This window comes from Thamnophis elegans, chromosome 1 (assembly GCF_009769535.1).
Source record: "Thamnophis elegans isolate rThaEle1 chromosome 1, rThaEle1.pri, whole genome shotgun sequence".
NCBI classification, from domain to species: domain Eukaryota; kingdom Metazoa; phylum Chordata; class Lepidosauria; order Squamata; family Colubridae; genus Thamnophis; species Thamnophis elegans.
In genome coordinates, this window is record NC_045541.1 from 75,226,601 (window position 1) to 75,240,113 (window position 13,513).

Below are 13,513 nucleotides of genomic sequence, written 5' to 3' on the forward strand. Positions count from 1 at the left end.
AGTCACATTCAATTACCCACAAAGAGATACTTGTTTAAATTTCAATTGATTCATAATATATAAATCTGCTCAGCACTGTTTTACAAAACATCTTCAGATTATGGTTTAGCGTCAGGAATCCAGCTGTAAGACTTGCACACCCTTTCTTTACTTTCAAACTTTTTCCTCCCTGATCTCCAAAACATCATTGGAGGCTTTCAAGAAGAGACAGGCAGCCACTTTTCAGAAATGGTATAGGCCAAGGTCTCCTGCTTGAGCAGGGACTAGACTAGATGACCTCCAGGGTCCCTTTCAACTCTATTATTCTCTATAAGATTAGGAGATTTGGTTAAGAATATGTGAATATGTGTTCAGATCAAAAGCCTATTTAGTTTAGCATTCCTTTCCCACGCAAATCAATAAATGCCTGCAGGAAACTTACAAATAATGCATTAAGTGCAGCAGTGCCTTCTACTTATATTCTCCAACAACTGGTATTGTGATGCATACCAACTCCAAAATGGAAGCAATACATACCTGTTAAGACTAGCAAACCCTTATTCTCATGATAATTTTTTAAACTAAGCAGTCATATGGCAATTGAGTCCTGAAATAGCACACATCATTTAGTATTATCAACTTTATACCTATATGCATCATTTTACTGACATATCCAGCAGAGGTTCCAAGCTGTAGAACCCCAGATTTTTCTCATATCTCCTTCTCCTGAAGTTCCAAATCTTTATCTATCTAGATTAAGTCAAACTCCCGGCCCATAGGCTGGATGTGTTACACATGGCCACACTTGGTTTAGCAGAGGGGGGGGGAGTCCCGATACATCACGTGATGGTACATCATGTGATGCCATCGTGACGATATGATATGAGTTTGACACCCCTGATCTAGATGGTGAGAATCAATGGAAGACCACAAGAGGAAGGACAGTCAGTGAAAAATCATTTCTGAAAGAAACGCAGTTTCAACGCCTGCTGATTGAGCATCTTCCAAAGTATCAAAGTTCTATTTAAAACCATTAGATAGTGTGTGTGTGTGTATTAAATGTACAATATAAAGAAAAACAAAAGCAGATTCAAACTTTTATAATTGAGATGTTTTCTTGGCTATTTAAAAAATATTACAGCCTTGATTTAAATTACTCTATAAAACAGAAAACTATTAGATATTACTAATTAGGACAATTATTCAAAATCCTGTATGAAAGTTTAATCACTGGAATAGGTTTACTTTAAGAGAAATATAGATGTTTACCAACTATTTTTCTTTAAGTGGATACTGCTAATACAGGTAGTCCTAGACTTATGACCACAATTGAGCCCACATTTCTGTTGTTAAGCGAGATGGTTAAGTGAATTGTCCCATTTAACAGCCTTTCTTGCCATTCTTGCCACAGTTGTTAAGTGAATCAGGCTTCCCCGTTTATTTTGCTTGTCAGAAGGTCACAAAAGGTGATCGCATAACCCCAGGACATCATAATAGCCTTAAATATGAGATGGTTGTGAAGCATCTGAATGTTGATCATGTCATCATGTGAAAAACAGTCATAAGTCACTTTTTAAGTGCTCTTTTAATTTTGAACTGTCACTAATTGAACTGTTGCTGTAAATCAAATGTTTGATAAAGAAGTACAATTAAATTGGGAAAAACAGTAATATTTTTCTGACATGCTGCCCAATATCCAAACAAAACCCTGAGTACGCTTTAGTACGCTGTAACTAAAGATGAAAATGAGTTTTTTAGGATTGTAAAGTTCTTATGCTAAACACTACAGAAAAAAAGAAAAAATATATACTAACTATATATTGTTTAACTAAAACAAATAGCTGGGACTAACATTTTCTTACTTAAAAGACAAGATTAATTTCTCTACTTGGCTGCATTTAATGCATATTTTATGTACAAGCATTTTTATGTCAAGGAAATTCCTTCTTCGATTGGTCAAAATACACATTAACTAAATCGTTACCAAATATAGAAACTATACACCCCTACTGGATACATTGATGCAAGCCAAAATGACTTTGGCCCATGTAGCAATACAAAGCAGTTACACCCTTTGTTTTTATAATAGATTTTTTTTCTTCCTGTGTTTTTCCCAAGTGCAGGGTCCACTTTTAATAAATAAAACATTTAAATTAGGTGTCAGAGAACAATGCCCATTTGGGCTTATTTTGATGTAATTATGACACCATAAAGATGAGAAATAATCCTTTAGGTTAAATAACATTACACCTCAAAAATTTTAAGATTTAAATAATTGTTAAGTTTAAGTTTTAAGAAAAGCAGATTCTGACAGAGAAACTAGTCTCCCAGAGAGATGATGAGCTGGTTCTTCATTGAACACATTCAATCAGAGGCTAAACAACCATCCCTTTGGGATATTTTCACTTGGAGTTCTGTACTGACTAAGGAGATGGACTCATTGGCCTAACTATGATTTTCTCTAAGGAACATTTTAAAAACCATAATAACCACCTTTTCCTTAACACTGGAACAAACTGATGGATCAATTAACGTAAAACTCTACTGGAAAATTGAGCCTCCCACCCACCCACCCACCCACCCCTGTTAATTATCAGGTGTGTGAATGATTTATTTTATTTACAATTAAAGCTGCACACATACGTTATTGTATATCTAAAACAAGTCACATCCCCAAACAAAACACAATTGCCTTTGGGAAAACTGGTTAAAGCTCCCCTATTAAATAGCAATTCTGGAAAGTAAAGATGATTTCAAGAAAAGGGGGAATCCCAGTAATAACTACTCTAAGAGACTGCATTATTAGCCACAAGTATATTTCTCCAACTAATTGAAAAATTACAACAATTAACATTCATTAGTATGTCAAAACTTCAGTTTGCTGAGGACTGCTAAACTGAAGACAAACACTAGGCTATTTGAGAGGTTCTTATGTATAAAAATATTTTTTTCCTGCAAGTAATAGTACTACTGAGAAGCAAAAAAGACAGTTAATTCTCTTTTTGTAGCAGCCTCTGAATTACTGTATAATTGTCAGAATTTACTAGAGTTGGGCGACTTACACACAGAAACAATCTATTTCTATAAAAGAGCAAGGGGAAAGAGGATAAAGATAAAAGCTGGCAATGGCTTACAACTGAAACATTTTTAAAAAAGAAAGTGAAGGCTTGATTTTGGTTGCTTGAGAGCAAGCTATTTAAACTAATGCAATCAAGGCCAGCATTGGGGAGGGGGACAAATTATTAAAAGTACAGATGGTGCAAAGAAAAACAGTAGATCATATACTCAAGCTCCTGCAAGAAGATTGCACAAACTGAATAAAAACAATGTAACACAGTCATCCTAATTATTCACTAGAAGAACATCTGTAAAAAAATCTCATGAACCAGTAAAAAAACATCGGTGCTCAAGAACAAGCACATTAAAATATTGTGGGATTTCTGAACACAAACTGATAAAGTCTTGGGTCATAACCACACCAGATTTAACTGCAGTTGAAAAGAAAATGTGGATAACTGATGTGGCAATAAGAGGAGATAGCAGAATAGAAGACAAAGAATTGGAGAATATCACAAAGCTCAAGATTTAAAAATCAAGATTGAAAAATTATGGTACAAAGCAGCTGTGATAGTCCTAATGGTTATTGACACACAGGATGCCATACCAAAAAATCTTGGATAGTACTTAGAATATCTGCACATTGAAAAAAATTCCACCCATGAATTGCAAAAGGTCACACTGCTTGATCTGTTGATACATCACAATAGCGTAGGTTCTTGAGAAGGATTTGATGCTTATAAAGGCCAGCATTAGATATAGAGCTGGTAGCTGTGACTTCAAATTGTTGTTAACAGATAATAAAAACTTTTAACAAAGTGGAACAACATCTCCCTATTCCAGGTCCTTGAGTACATCTCGAAAAGTGGATAAGAATGCCAAATCCAATCTAAACATCTGGCTGACTATGTGACAAACTATAATATCATAACACTCCTTTTGTGGTAGTACTGGGGATTGCTACAAGAACACAAGAGACTTTATAAACAAAATGGAATACAAAACAAAATGTATGATATCTCAGCACATGGAATACCAGCTACAAAATAAAGAAGAAAAGCCCCCTATATCCTTATTGATGTAGAAGACCCCACAAGGAAACACACCGTTCTGGCTTCTTTCCTCAAATCTTCCTGTGCCTCTTGCATCAACGCAAATGTTCGTAATAAGAACACACACAGAGAAGCGTATTAAGGTGGGAGGACTCTTTATTTATACATCCAAGATTAATGATCTAACAGATCGGGCCACATACTAGCCAAGCACATTTCAGCAAAATCAAGCCAGAAACTCACTCTTAAAATATGAATAAAATGAATTTTATTCAAATTTTATCCCAACGGCATATGGAAATGTACGTGATTGTCTGATCACTCCCTCTAGTCAAGGAAGGGAACAAATGTTCACTGTAGTTTTGTCTGGGTAAACCCCCAGACAGACAAACTCTTCCCAGAAGTCTGTTTTGCCAAGTGTTACGTTTCACAAGTCAGGCAAGTCTCTCTTCTCTCTCTCCCCGCTTCTCTCCCGATCCCCCCGCCCCGGTTACAACTATTAAAATAAAAGGAAATTAGATCTGCTCTTTTCCCAACCCCCTCCGCCAAAGCCGATGCCAAAAAGTTTTGATTCAGCCCGGGATCGACACCCGACACCCGCTCCTTCGAACTCCTGGGAAATCTCCGCGGCCCAGGGCCGCAAAGCGCTAGGAAAGTAAAACTTTTGTCTGGCTCTCGAGGCACAGGCTGAGCTCGGGAGCCCCATGACGCAAAAAGGCCGAGGGAATCCTTTCCTGGGGGGGAGGGAGGCAGGCGCCCCGAAATGCTACGTTGACCGAGGCACGGAAACGCCCTCCACTTTTAGTTCAGAACTTGCACTTTGGAGGAGACCTAACCAAGGAGCTTCCTTCTTTTTCCCCCTCTGCCCGATCGGGAACGGGTCGGACGGTCTCCTTCTCTCCTAGGCTGACATGCAGTACGGCCGTCCTTCCCCCTTGCACCGTCTCTCCTAGAGAAGGCGGCCGAAGCTTTTACTCGCCAGGGCTATAGCCACCCCACCCGCAGCCTTGCGCCCCTCTTCCCGCCGCAACGCACGGTCCCAGCCCCGGCGCTTCCCCTGCCGCCCACTTGGCTCGCCCTCGCGGGGCCCCCACACACACACGCCTCCTCCTCCGCTCCCATTCCCCGAGTTGCAAAGAACTTTTCCATCTCCACAACAAAAGGGCTCCCTCTCCCCGAAGCGCGGGATCGGAACAGCCGGCAAGGGGGCGGGAAAGGCGAGAAGCAGCCCCAGATACCTACCCGCGACAGACCCCAAGTTGCACCGAAGTAGCGAGGCGGCGATTAGGAACAGGACCAAAAGCGGCGGCGGCGGCGGCGCTGCCGCCTCCATGTTGTGCTGCAGCAGCAGCTGCCCGCGGACTGGCTCAGGCAGGCTCCATGCCCCGTGTGCACCGCGCTCGGCAGCGAAGGAGGCGGGCGCTCCCCGGAGCCTCCTCCTCCTTCTCCTTCTCCTCCTCCTCCTCGTCGGCGTCGGTGCCGTCGCTCTGGGAAAGAGAGAATGGGAGCCTCCCGCTGCAAATCCAAGCCGAGGAGGAGCGAAACGGAAGCCAACGGGGCGCTCCGCCTCTTTCCCGGCGTGGGACACCCCCCCCCCCCCCCGATGCCCCTGTCCCGGCGCGCCTGCTTGAGGAAAGAGCGCCAGGTGTGAAGTTCGCCCTTCAGGTTTTAAATTCAACAAGTCGCCTCCCCTAGGAAGGAGGAGCAGCCGGGGCGTGGGAGGAGGAGGGGAGCGAAGGTGCCCAAGGACCGCTTCCCTTTTTGAGGGGTGGGGGGAGCAGTCCTTAAGCTAGCCAAGTTTCTCTCACAGACGCGTTTACTAGAAGTTTTATTTCTGAATCCTTTCGACAGGGTCAAACCCCGTGAAACCCAGTTCCGAGGAGCCTAGTTTAAGGAGACTGCGGGGGGGGTGGGGTGAGCGGGCTCCTTGGTGCTCTCTGAGCTTGCTTGTCTTGCAGACGTTTCATTACCCAAAGTAGGTAGCGTCCCACAGGGCTAGTCGGGCTAGTAAGATGACTGACTGCCTCCCTCGCGGGCTGGAGAGCCTCACTGGGTCGCCGGTAGGGGCTCAGTACTACCCACCAACTAGGTATTTAAGCCGTTGGTAAGAATTTGAGGAACAAAAGGCTGTTGCGATGGCTACCTTCTGCTGGCAGGAGTTTTGAATCTTGGGAAGCTGCCAGACAGGAAGGTGGTGATTGGGGCCATCGCTGCATTTGTTCCTGGAAAGCCAGCACCTGTCTAACCCTTGGCAGGCCTAAGGTGGCTGCAGCCCAGCACATATAGCACAGGGCTCACTTACAAAAAATGCTTTGCATTTTAAGCACCTTTGCCACCGTAGGGGTAGGCAATGTGCCACAGACATCACCCTTGGTGCCAGGAGGCTCTCTGCTGCATCGGACTTATTATTTTTAGATTCTTCTAAATAGGAATAAAATAATAGAAAGCAGGTATGCTGCAAAGTACCAGCCTTGTGTGTGTGTGTGTGTGTGTGTGTGTTTAAATAAGGAAATAATGTTCTGAAGGGAAACATACAAAAGATCCTATGTTTCAAACAAGGGGAGATTAGATACAATCCAGGCCTTTGTTTTAAATATGCTTGGTTCCCAAAAATTAGAAATTACATCAGTTGCAAAGAATGGCAGGTAGCAATCTCATCCATTTGCCTTGGGTGCAAGTGTATGCCTAAGCAATTGTATGGGTCCTTAATGGCACAATATAGTGATACTCCCAAAACCCTAAGTATTCTCACCGGTCCACTATATTGTGTCCCTCCATTTAAATATTTGTGGAGTGATACTGTACAGGTATTGATTAAGATTTTCAGAGTTATTTATGCATTGAGAGTTTTGTGACAAGTAAAAACCAATCACACCACTATATTTAAAGTAAAAGCATTTTTGTAGTACCCTGAACCAATCCAATAACCCCCTGTTTCCAAAGGACCTAGAAGCAGGAACATTCTTTAAGAGGGCTCAGGTTCTGTCAATCTACTCTTGTCAAAACCTGAAAGCAGGCTAGACTAGGTCATAGATTTCATGGATAGACACATGGTCTAAAGCCAGACTGGCATTTGGGTAATTTATTTAAAGAGAAATGTTTATTTAAACTTTGGCCCAATTGAAAATGAGCACATGAGCTGGCTTATTCTGTTATAAATAAGAAAATGAACATTTCCTTATTTTAGATTTGTTGTTTATGGCCCTACCGACTTCATGCTTCTCTACAGTTTGTAACTTTCATAGTGAGTAAAATGCATAAGTTCTTAGGATTCCATGTGGGACATAGAAGTCCAGATTTATTTATTTTTTGCATTGCTTATTTGTGACCTGAGAAGCTGTGTGTCTTCCTCAGTCGAATAGAACCAAAAGGGTTTTTTTTTTTATTTCTCTGTAAGAATGAAATATATCCGGTGGAAGTTGGTATAGCACACTGATTCCCAGGCAAAGTGGCCCCAAAGCTTGCTGTTTTTAACTCTTGTGATAAAATGTGTTTTGCATGTATTTGGGAGTTTTACAAGTTTGAAAGATTTTTTTAGTATTATGTATCTCAGTACTATAAGTGTATATTTTTATACAGACTCATAAGTTTGTAAAGGGTATAAAGTTGGAAAGTGGGCTTGGAGCATGTGCCCATTATCAGTGTATGCAAACTTGCCTGCCTTGCTATAAAATAAAGACAACAATTCAAACTATTTGCTTGTTTCACAATGATTGTAATCGTTTTATAAGTTGAGCCAATCACCAAACCTTAGCCTACTTCTAGGATTTAGCATCCAGTAAACAGTCTGGTTTGGTGCCAGTAAATGGTTCTGAGTTTGATCTGTTGCAATAAGCACAGGCAAAACAGAACTGGGAATAGTAGCATCTATATCCTTAAGAGCCACAGATTCTTTCAGCTTTCTAGTTATTCTTTAACAGAGGTAGAATCCAACATGGCTGTTGGAACATTCATCTATGCTATAGCATTCATAAATTAATCCCAACCTTGAAGTTTCTGTTTATCAGCATGTGCTCAGTGTTGCAAGGCCCCTTTTGCCAAGTCTAAAATGTTAGCATTAGGAATAGTTACACCTCTGTATAAAAATGTGCTACAGACACCCCATGCTAAAATGTCCGGATGCTATTTCATTTTAATTCATGAAAATTCAGCATTATTCCTGTAATGTGTGCCCACATTACTGTACAAAGACGAGGGGGGTCAAATTATTTTCCATTAATTATTTGAAATTAACCAAGGAGACAAGGAAGCTAGTACTAAGGTGAGGAGAAAATTCCTAATGGTTAGAGCAATAGCTTGCCTTCAGAAGTTGTTGGTGCTCCATTATTAGAGGCTTTCATGAGACTGGTCTGAAATAGTATAGGCTCTCCAGCTTGAGCAGGGAGTTGGATGAGAAGTTCCAACTCTGTAGTTGTTTTATTATTCTACCCTAGGACATAATGCATTGTTTTGTCTGTGGAGATGGCTGTGGTCAAGGATTTTCTGGCAGATAAATGAGATTCAGCCTATTCTTTTCAAATTTGTTTTGTCAGATTAGCCTTAGAAATGTCTGCAGTACCTAATTTTAGAGCCTAATCTTGTCCTCACACAAATCAGCTCTGTGAAGAATGCCACACATTTCATCATCCAATTGGATGATTGGTCAGTGGCCTTAGTTCAGTTGCACCATCTGATGATGCAACACCAGATAACATTTTCATGGTATAGTTCATGTTTATCCAGCTACTAGTCTAATCAACAACAGAATATCAGCCCCTAGTAACAAGCCAGTAAACCCTTCCTGATGAATGATCCTGCTGCTTCTTTTTGAGTGAGACCTTTCTATAACTCAATTTTTAAACAAACCCTTTCTTTCTTCTTGAAGTCTACAATTGTGAAGATTTCAGAAGAGGCTTTCTTTTTAATGTGTTTGGGACTATTTCTATTATTTATTTATTTTATTTGTTAAATTTCTAGGCCGCCCAATCCCGGAGGATTATAGCACCGACCAAGTTGTTATTAGCACTGCATAAGATGCCTTTTCTCTATTATGATTTGGCCTTTACTAAGATTTTTCTTTAGTTCTTTAGTTTCTGTACATCCTCTATATGACATCCTGGATAAACTAAGGCTGAGCTAGTGCTTTTTTACTCTTCTTTTTCATAGTATAAACAGGGTAAAACAAAAGATACCTGCTAGATGCTTCTTATTCAGAATGGAAGTGAATCACATATTGAAAGCAATATGATGTCCATGAAAAAAAAAGAAAGGAATAAGAGTTTCTGCTATATTCTGATGACATGTTCCTAACATCAAGCAAATTAGTTTGTGAACCTTTATTTTCAGACTCATCTTTACAGTCCATAATTTGTACCACGTAATGGCTAGCAGACACCATTCCAAACAAACTCATTTGAATACTTGGGAACATTTATTTTTGTGTACAGGAAATTGAAACAGTCATACTAACTACATTCAGTAGCCTAGAAATCAATTATTAGATACTATTGAATGGGTGTAGCCAAGCCTTATTTATTTATAATTTTTTAATAATAATCTCACAATATTTTTGGGCATTTGGATAAGGACTTTAAGTTCAGTAGAAAATGTGCACAACAAAAATGTAAAAGAATTAGATGGACAAAATTGGAATCAGTTCAATTTCTTTAGAATGCAGAACCCAACGTCTTCCAATTATTATCACAATGAATTATCCTGTGCAGACCAAGATAGAAACCAATCTGTTTGTATTACATGATATGGTAAGTCATACTTGATTTAATTTGGTGTATTGTCTGAACTGAAACTGTTGATCATATTTTGATAAAGATGCTCCATTTTAACCACAATCTCTGCCCATGCCTTGATTTTGGTTGGCTTGTTTAACTTGGTCTGGTCATGACTTGGAAATGGGAAAATAATATACTTACAAGATGAACTGTAAAACAGTCCTACCTCTTGCAGCATCTCTGCTGCTTTTAGTTCAATTTTATTCTGTGGGAGTACATAAGTTTTAAAAGAGAGACATAGCGAAGTGAGACTCAGTTTCCACCTGTCATACCAACACACATCATAGTCCTAGGATCAATGAAAGCACCTTGGTGTCTATTTATAAACAGGTGCCTGGAATACTGCAAACAGATTTACCCAGAAGTGGGATTCAGCCAGTTTGCACCTATTTGAGAGAACTGGTGGTTAACTTTCTAAGCAGTTTGGAGAACTGGTTGTTGGAAGAAATCTTATTTTGTTTTTTTCTACTTTACAGGGCTAATCTTGTAAGGAAGGCAGGAAGGAAACATTCCGGAGTTGTTTCTAGCCTAATTTTTATTGCCCTGCTTACAGAAACTGCCTCTCTGGTTAACCCTTATTACAACTAAGGCAAAGTGCCCATCGACATGAGTGATGTTAAGTTGGCCATGCCCACGCAGTCACATGACCACCGAGCCATGCCTATCTCAGCTGGTCATTAGGGCAGAAAACCGGTTGTTAAATTATTTGAATCCCACCACTGGATTTACCATATTGTCTGGTATACCATTAAGCCATATTTAATGCAATGCCATTTTTAGAGTCATGTGATCATTCATTCTTATAGTATCATGCAAATACAAAAATATTGTTATGATGTCTCCAAACAATTTTAGTATATGGTTTGTTTTAATTATAATGCAAATTATAATTATGTGGATATTATTTTGCTGGGATATTGTTGCTAGTATAAAGCATGCTATATATTTCTAAAGTATGTAAATTATATAACATACTCTCAATTATCTTCATGGAAATGGCTTCTAAAATGTATTAAAAGAAGGATTTATTTGATGTTTATTGTTTAACAGAGCTGGATTATATTTACAGGCGTAGTTGCCACTTCAGAGTAGGCATTGCCTGCCAAATTTCCGATAGGTAGATGCAAGAGATTTGGTGTTTTTATACAAAGAAGTTTAGAGACTGGGTTTTCAGAAAAGGATTTTCTTACTGCAATTGTTTGAGCAATTTGTATAAAGATTACTTAAATCATCATATGTAATTTTCAAACATATTGCTGACAAAATCATAGGTAAGCATATCTCTACATAAGGTACCTTAGAAGGGGAATCAGTACACCTTTAAATGATAAAGGCTGTTTTATTCACTACTATTTTGAAATAATTTCATTTTAGTTATTTAGTTATTATAGCATACATTTTAGAAATGTTATTAGGCAGGAATCTTGTTAAATTTTGTAATAGGTACAGAACTGTGAATTGTAGGGGGGTTTCTATACAGTTGATATAGAAGTAATAGAAACTTAACTTACTGGGTAAATTGATAAATGATACCGTCCTCAATTCATAGCCATTCACTTAGCAACCATTCAAAGTTATTGAGCAGGATTGAAAAAGTCATTTGCAACCGATTCTCTCCCATTACAACACTGCAGCATCCCCACAGTCAGATGATCAAAACTTGGCAACTTGTATGTATTTACAACAGTTGCAGCATCCCTGGGTCATATGACCACCATATGCAAGCTTCCCATCTGGTTTCTGACAAGCAAAGTCAATGGGGAAGCAGGTTCACTTAACAACTGCATGATTCACTTAACAACTGCAGCAAAAAAAGATTGTAAAATCAGGCATGACTTAGTTAATCCCCTTGCCTAACAACAGAAATTCTGGTCTCAGTTGTGGTCTACTTGTGCCTGCAATATAATGCAAATATATGCTGTGTAGCACAATTATACTGTACTTTAGCACACTTTATATAAAAACCAGTTTGATTTTATAGCCTACCCTCCTTCCTCTTTAATTATTGTTTGTCTCGGTCTTTGTTTCAGAATGAAAACGTTAGCTTGCAACCAGAATGTATTGCTAAAGGAAAGGGAGCATGATCATTGCCCCTTCAAAGATATCTGATTGGCCTCTGGTTTCAAATTCAGACATACTTAAAATTAATCACTCTACTGAAAAATGGCAAGGAAATTAATTCCTCCAAAATTGTTGAAAATGAACTGTCACTAAAGAGTCTGTCTCCTACCACCCCACTCTCCCCATTTATTAGTACTCCTTATTGATCCCCCAAATGGGAATTGTTCTATTACCTATCTATAAAAAAGAAGAAACTGCCCAATTAGGAGAGAGTTAGCCTTTTAGGTAAAATTAGCAAGTTTTAGGTGAAACATTTATTATAACCTTGCTGATTTGCTGAGTGAGGGAAACCATTTGATGTATTCAACTATACATCAGTGTGCAAATTTACATCACATGGCAAAGGAGTTTTCTAGTTTTCCAAGGAGCTCTCCATTGATTGAATTATCTGAATGATTATGGGGTAATCTCTTTCCATCAACTGTTGTCTGCTCAAACTGATAATAACATGACATGTAAAGTCCTTCCTGCAAATAAGATGTTAGAGCAATGGCAAACTGACTGCCCCATTCCCAGGGGTCTTGTGTTGGCCTCTGCAAGTACCTCCCTGTGATAGCATATTTTTATCTTGCAGCAAAAAGATAAATACCCCAAAACACTGTACTGACAAATTAATTGAGCAAATTAGGTAACTTCCTGCCTCTTAGACCTATCAAATGAAGATTCTCACATTGAGTCTTGAAAGCTCATGTTTTTACAATCATCAGATTCTCCAAGTTATAAGGACAATAAATACATGTCCACTGCAATTATACTATTTAAGGGAATGGCCTTAAGAATGTGTATGTAATGACCCAATTCTGTGTATATTTAGAATTAGAATTTAGAATTTATTAGAATTTGTAGGCCGCCCTTTTCCCTGAGGGGACTCAGGGCGGCTCACACAAAAACTGGGAAGGGGAAATACAGACATTAGGACAAACAAGTAATAAAATAGCAAGCAACATACATTCATCATTCGGGAGGGGTAACTATCCTATCCCCAGGCCTGACGGGCGAGCCAGTTCTTCAAGGCTATGCGGAAGGCTTGGACGGTGGAGAGGGTACGAATCTCCACGGGGAGCTCGTTCCAAAGGGTCGGGGCTACTGCTGAGAAGGCCCTCCTCCTTGTAGTTGCCAGCCGACATTGGCTGGCCGATGGAATACGGAGGAGGCCTAATCTATGGGATCTTATCGGTCGCAGGGATGTAATTGGCAGAAGGCGGTCTCTCAAGTATCCAGATCCACTGCCATGTAGGGCTTTATGGGTGATTAATAGCACCTTGAAGCGCATCCGGAGATCAACAGGTAGCCAGCGCAGCTCGCGGAGGATAGGTGTAATGCGGGTGAATCGGGGTGCACCCGCGATCACTCGCGCGGCTGCATTCTGCACTAGCTGAAGTCGCCGGATGCTCCTCAAGGGCAGCCCCATGTAGAGCACATTGCAGTATTCCAGCCTAGAGGTCACAAGGGCCCGAGTGACTGTTGTGAGAGCCTCCCGATTCAGGTAGGGTCGCAACTGGCGCACCAGGTGAACCTGGGCGAATGCCCCCCTGG

The 13,513-nt window shown here is 40.1% G+C and overlaps 1 protein-coding gene and 1 long non-coding RNA gene across 2 annotated transcripts in view; one reads left to right on the forward strand and one right to left on the reverse strand.

The window, feature by feature from the left end:
- The window catches only part of LRP5 (LDL receptor related protein 5), a 133,018-nt gene extending 127,496 nt beyond the window's left edge, over window positions 1-5,522 (reverse strand). Inside the window, exon 1 of the mRNA XM_032221039.1 lies at window positions 5,331-5,522. Within this exon, the coding sequence (XP_032076930.1) occupies window positions 5,331-5,421 (91 nt within the window). The 5' untranslated portion in view covers window positions 5,422-5,522. The remainder of the gene's footprint in view (window positions 1-5,330) is intronic.
- A 122-nt stretch (window positions 5,523-5,644) lies between these two features.
- The window catches only part of LOC116511199, a 70,678-nt gene continuing 62,809 nt past the window's right edge, over window positions 5,645-13,513 (forward strand). The window contains exons 1-2 of the long non-coding RNA XR_004255728.1: window positions 5,645-5,733; window positions 9,738-9,829. This is a non-coding gene — a long non-coding RNA (uncharacterized LOC116511199). The remainder of the gene's footprint in view (window positions 5,734-9,737; window positions 9,830-13,513) is intronic.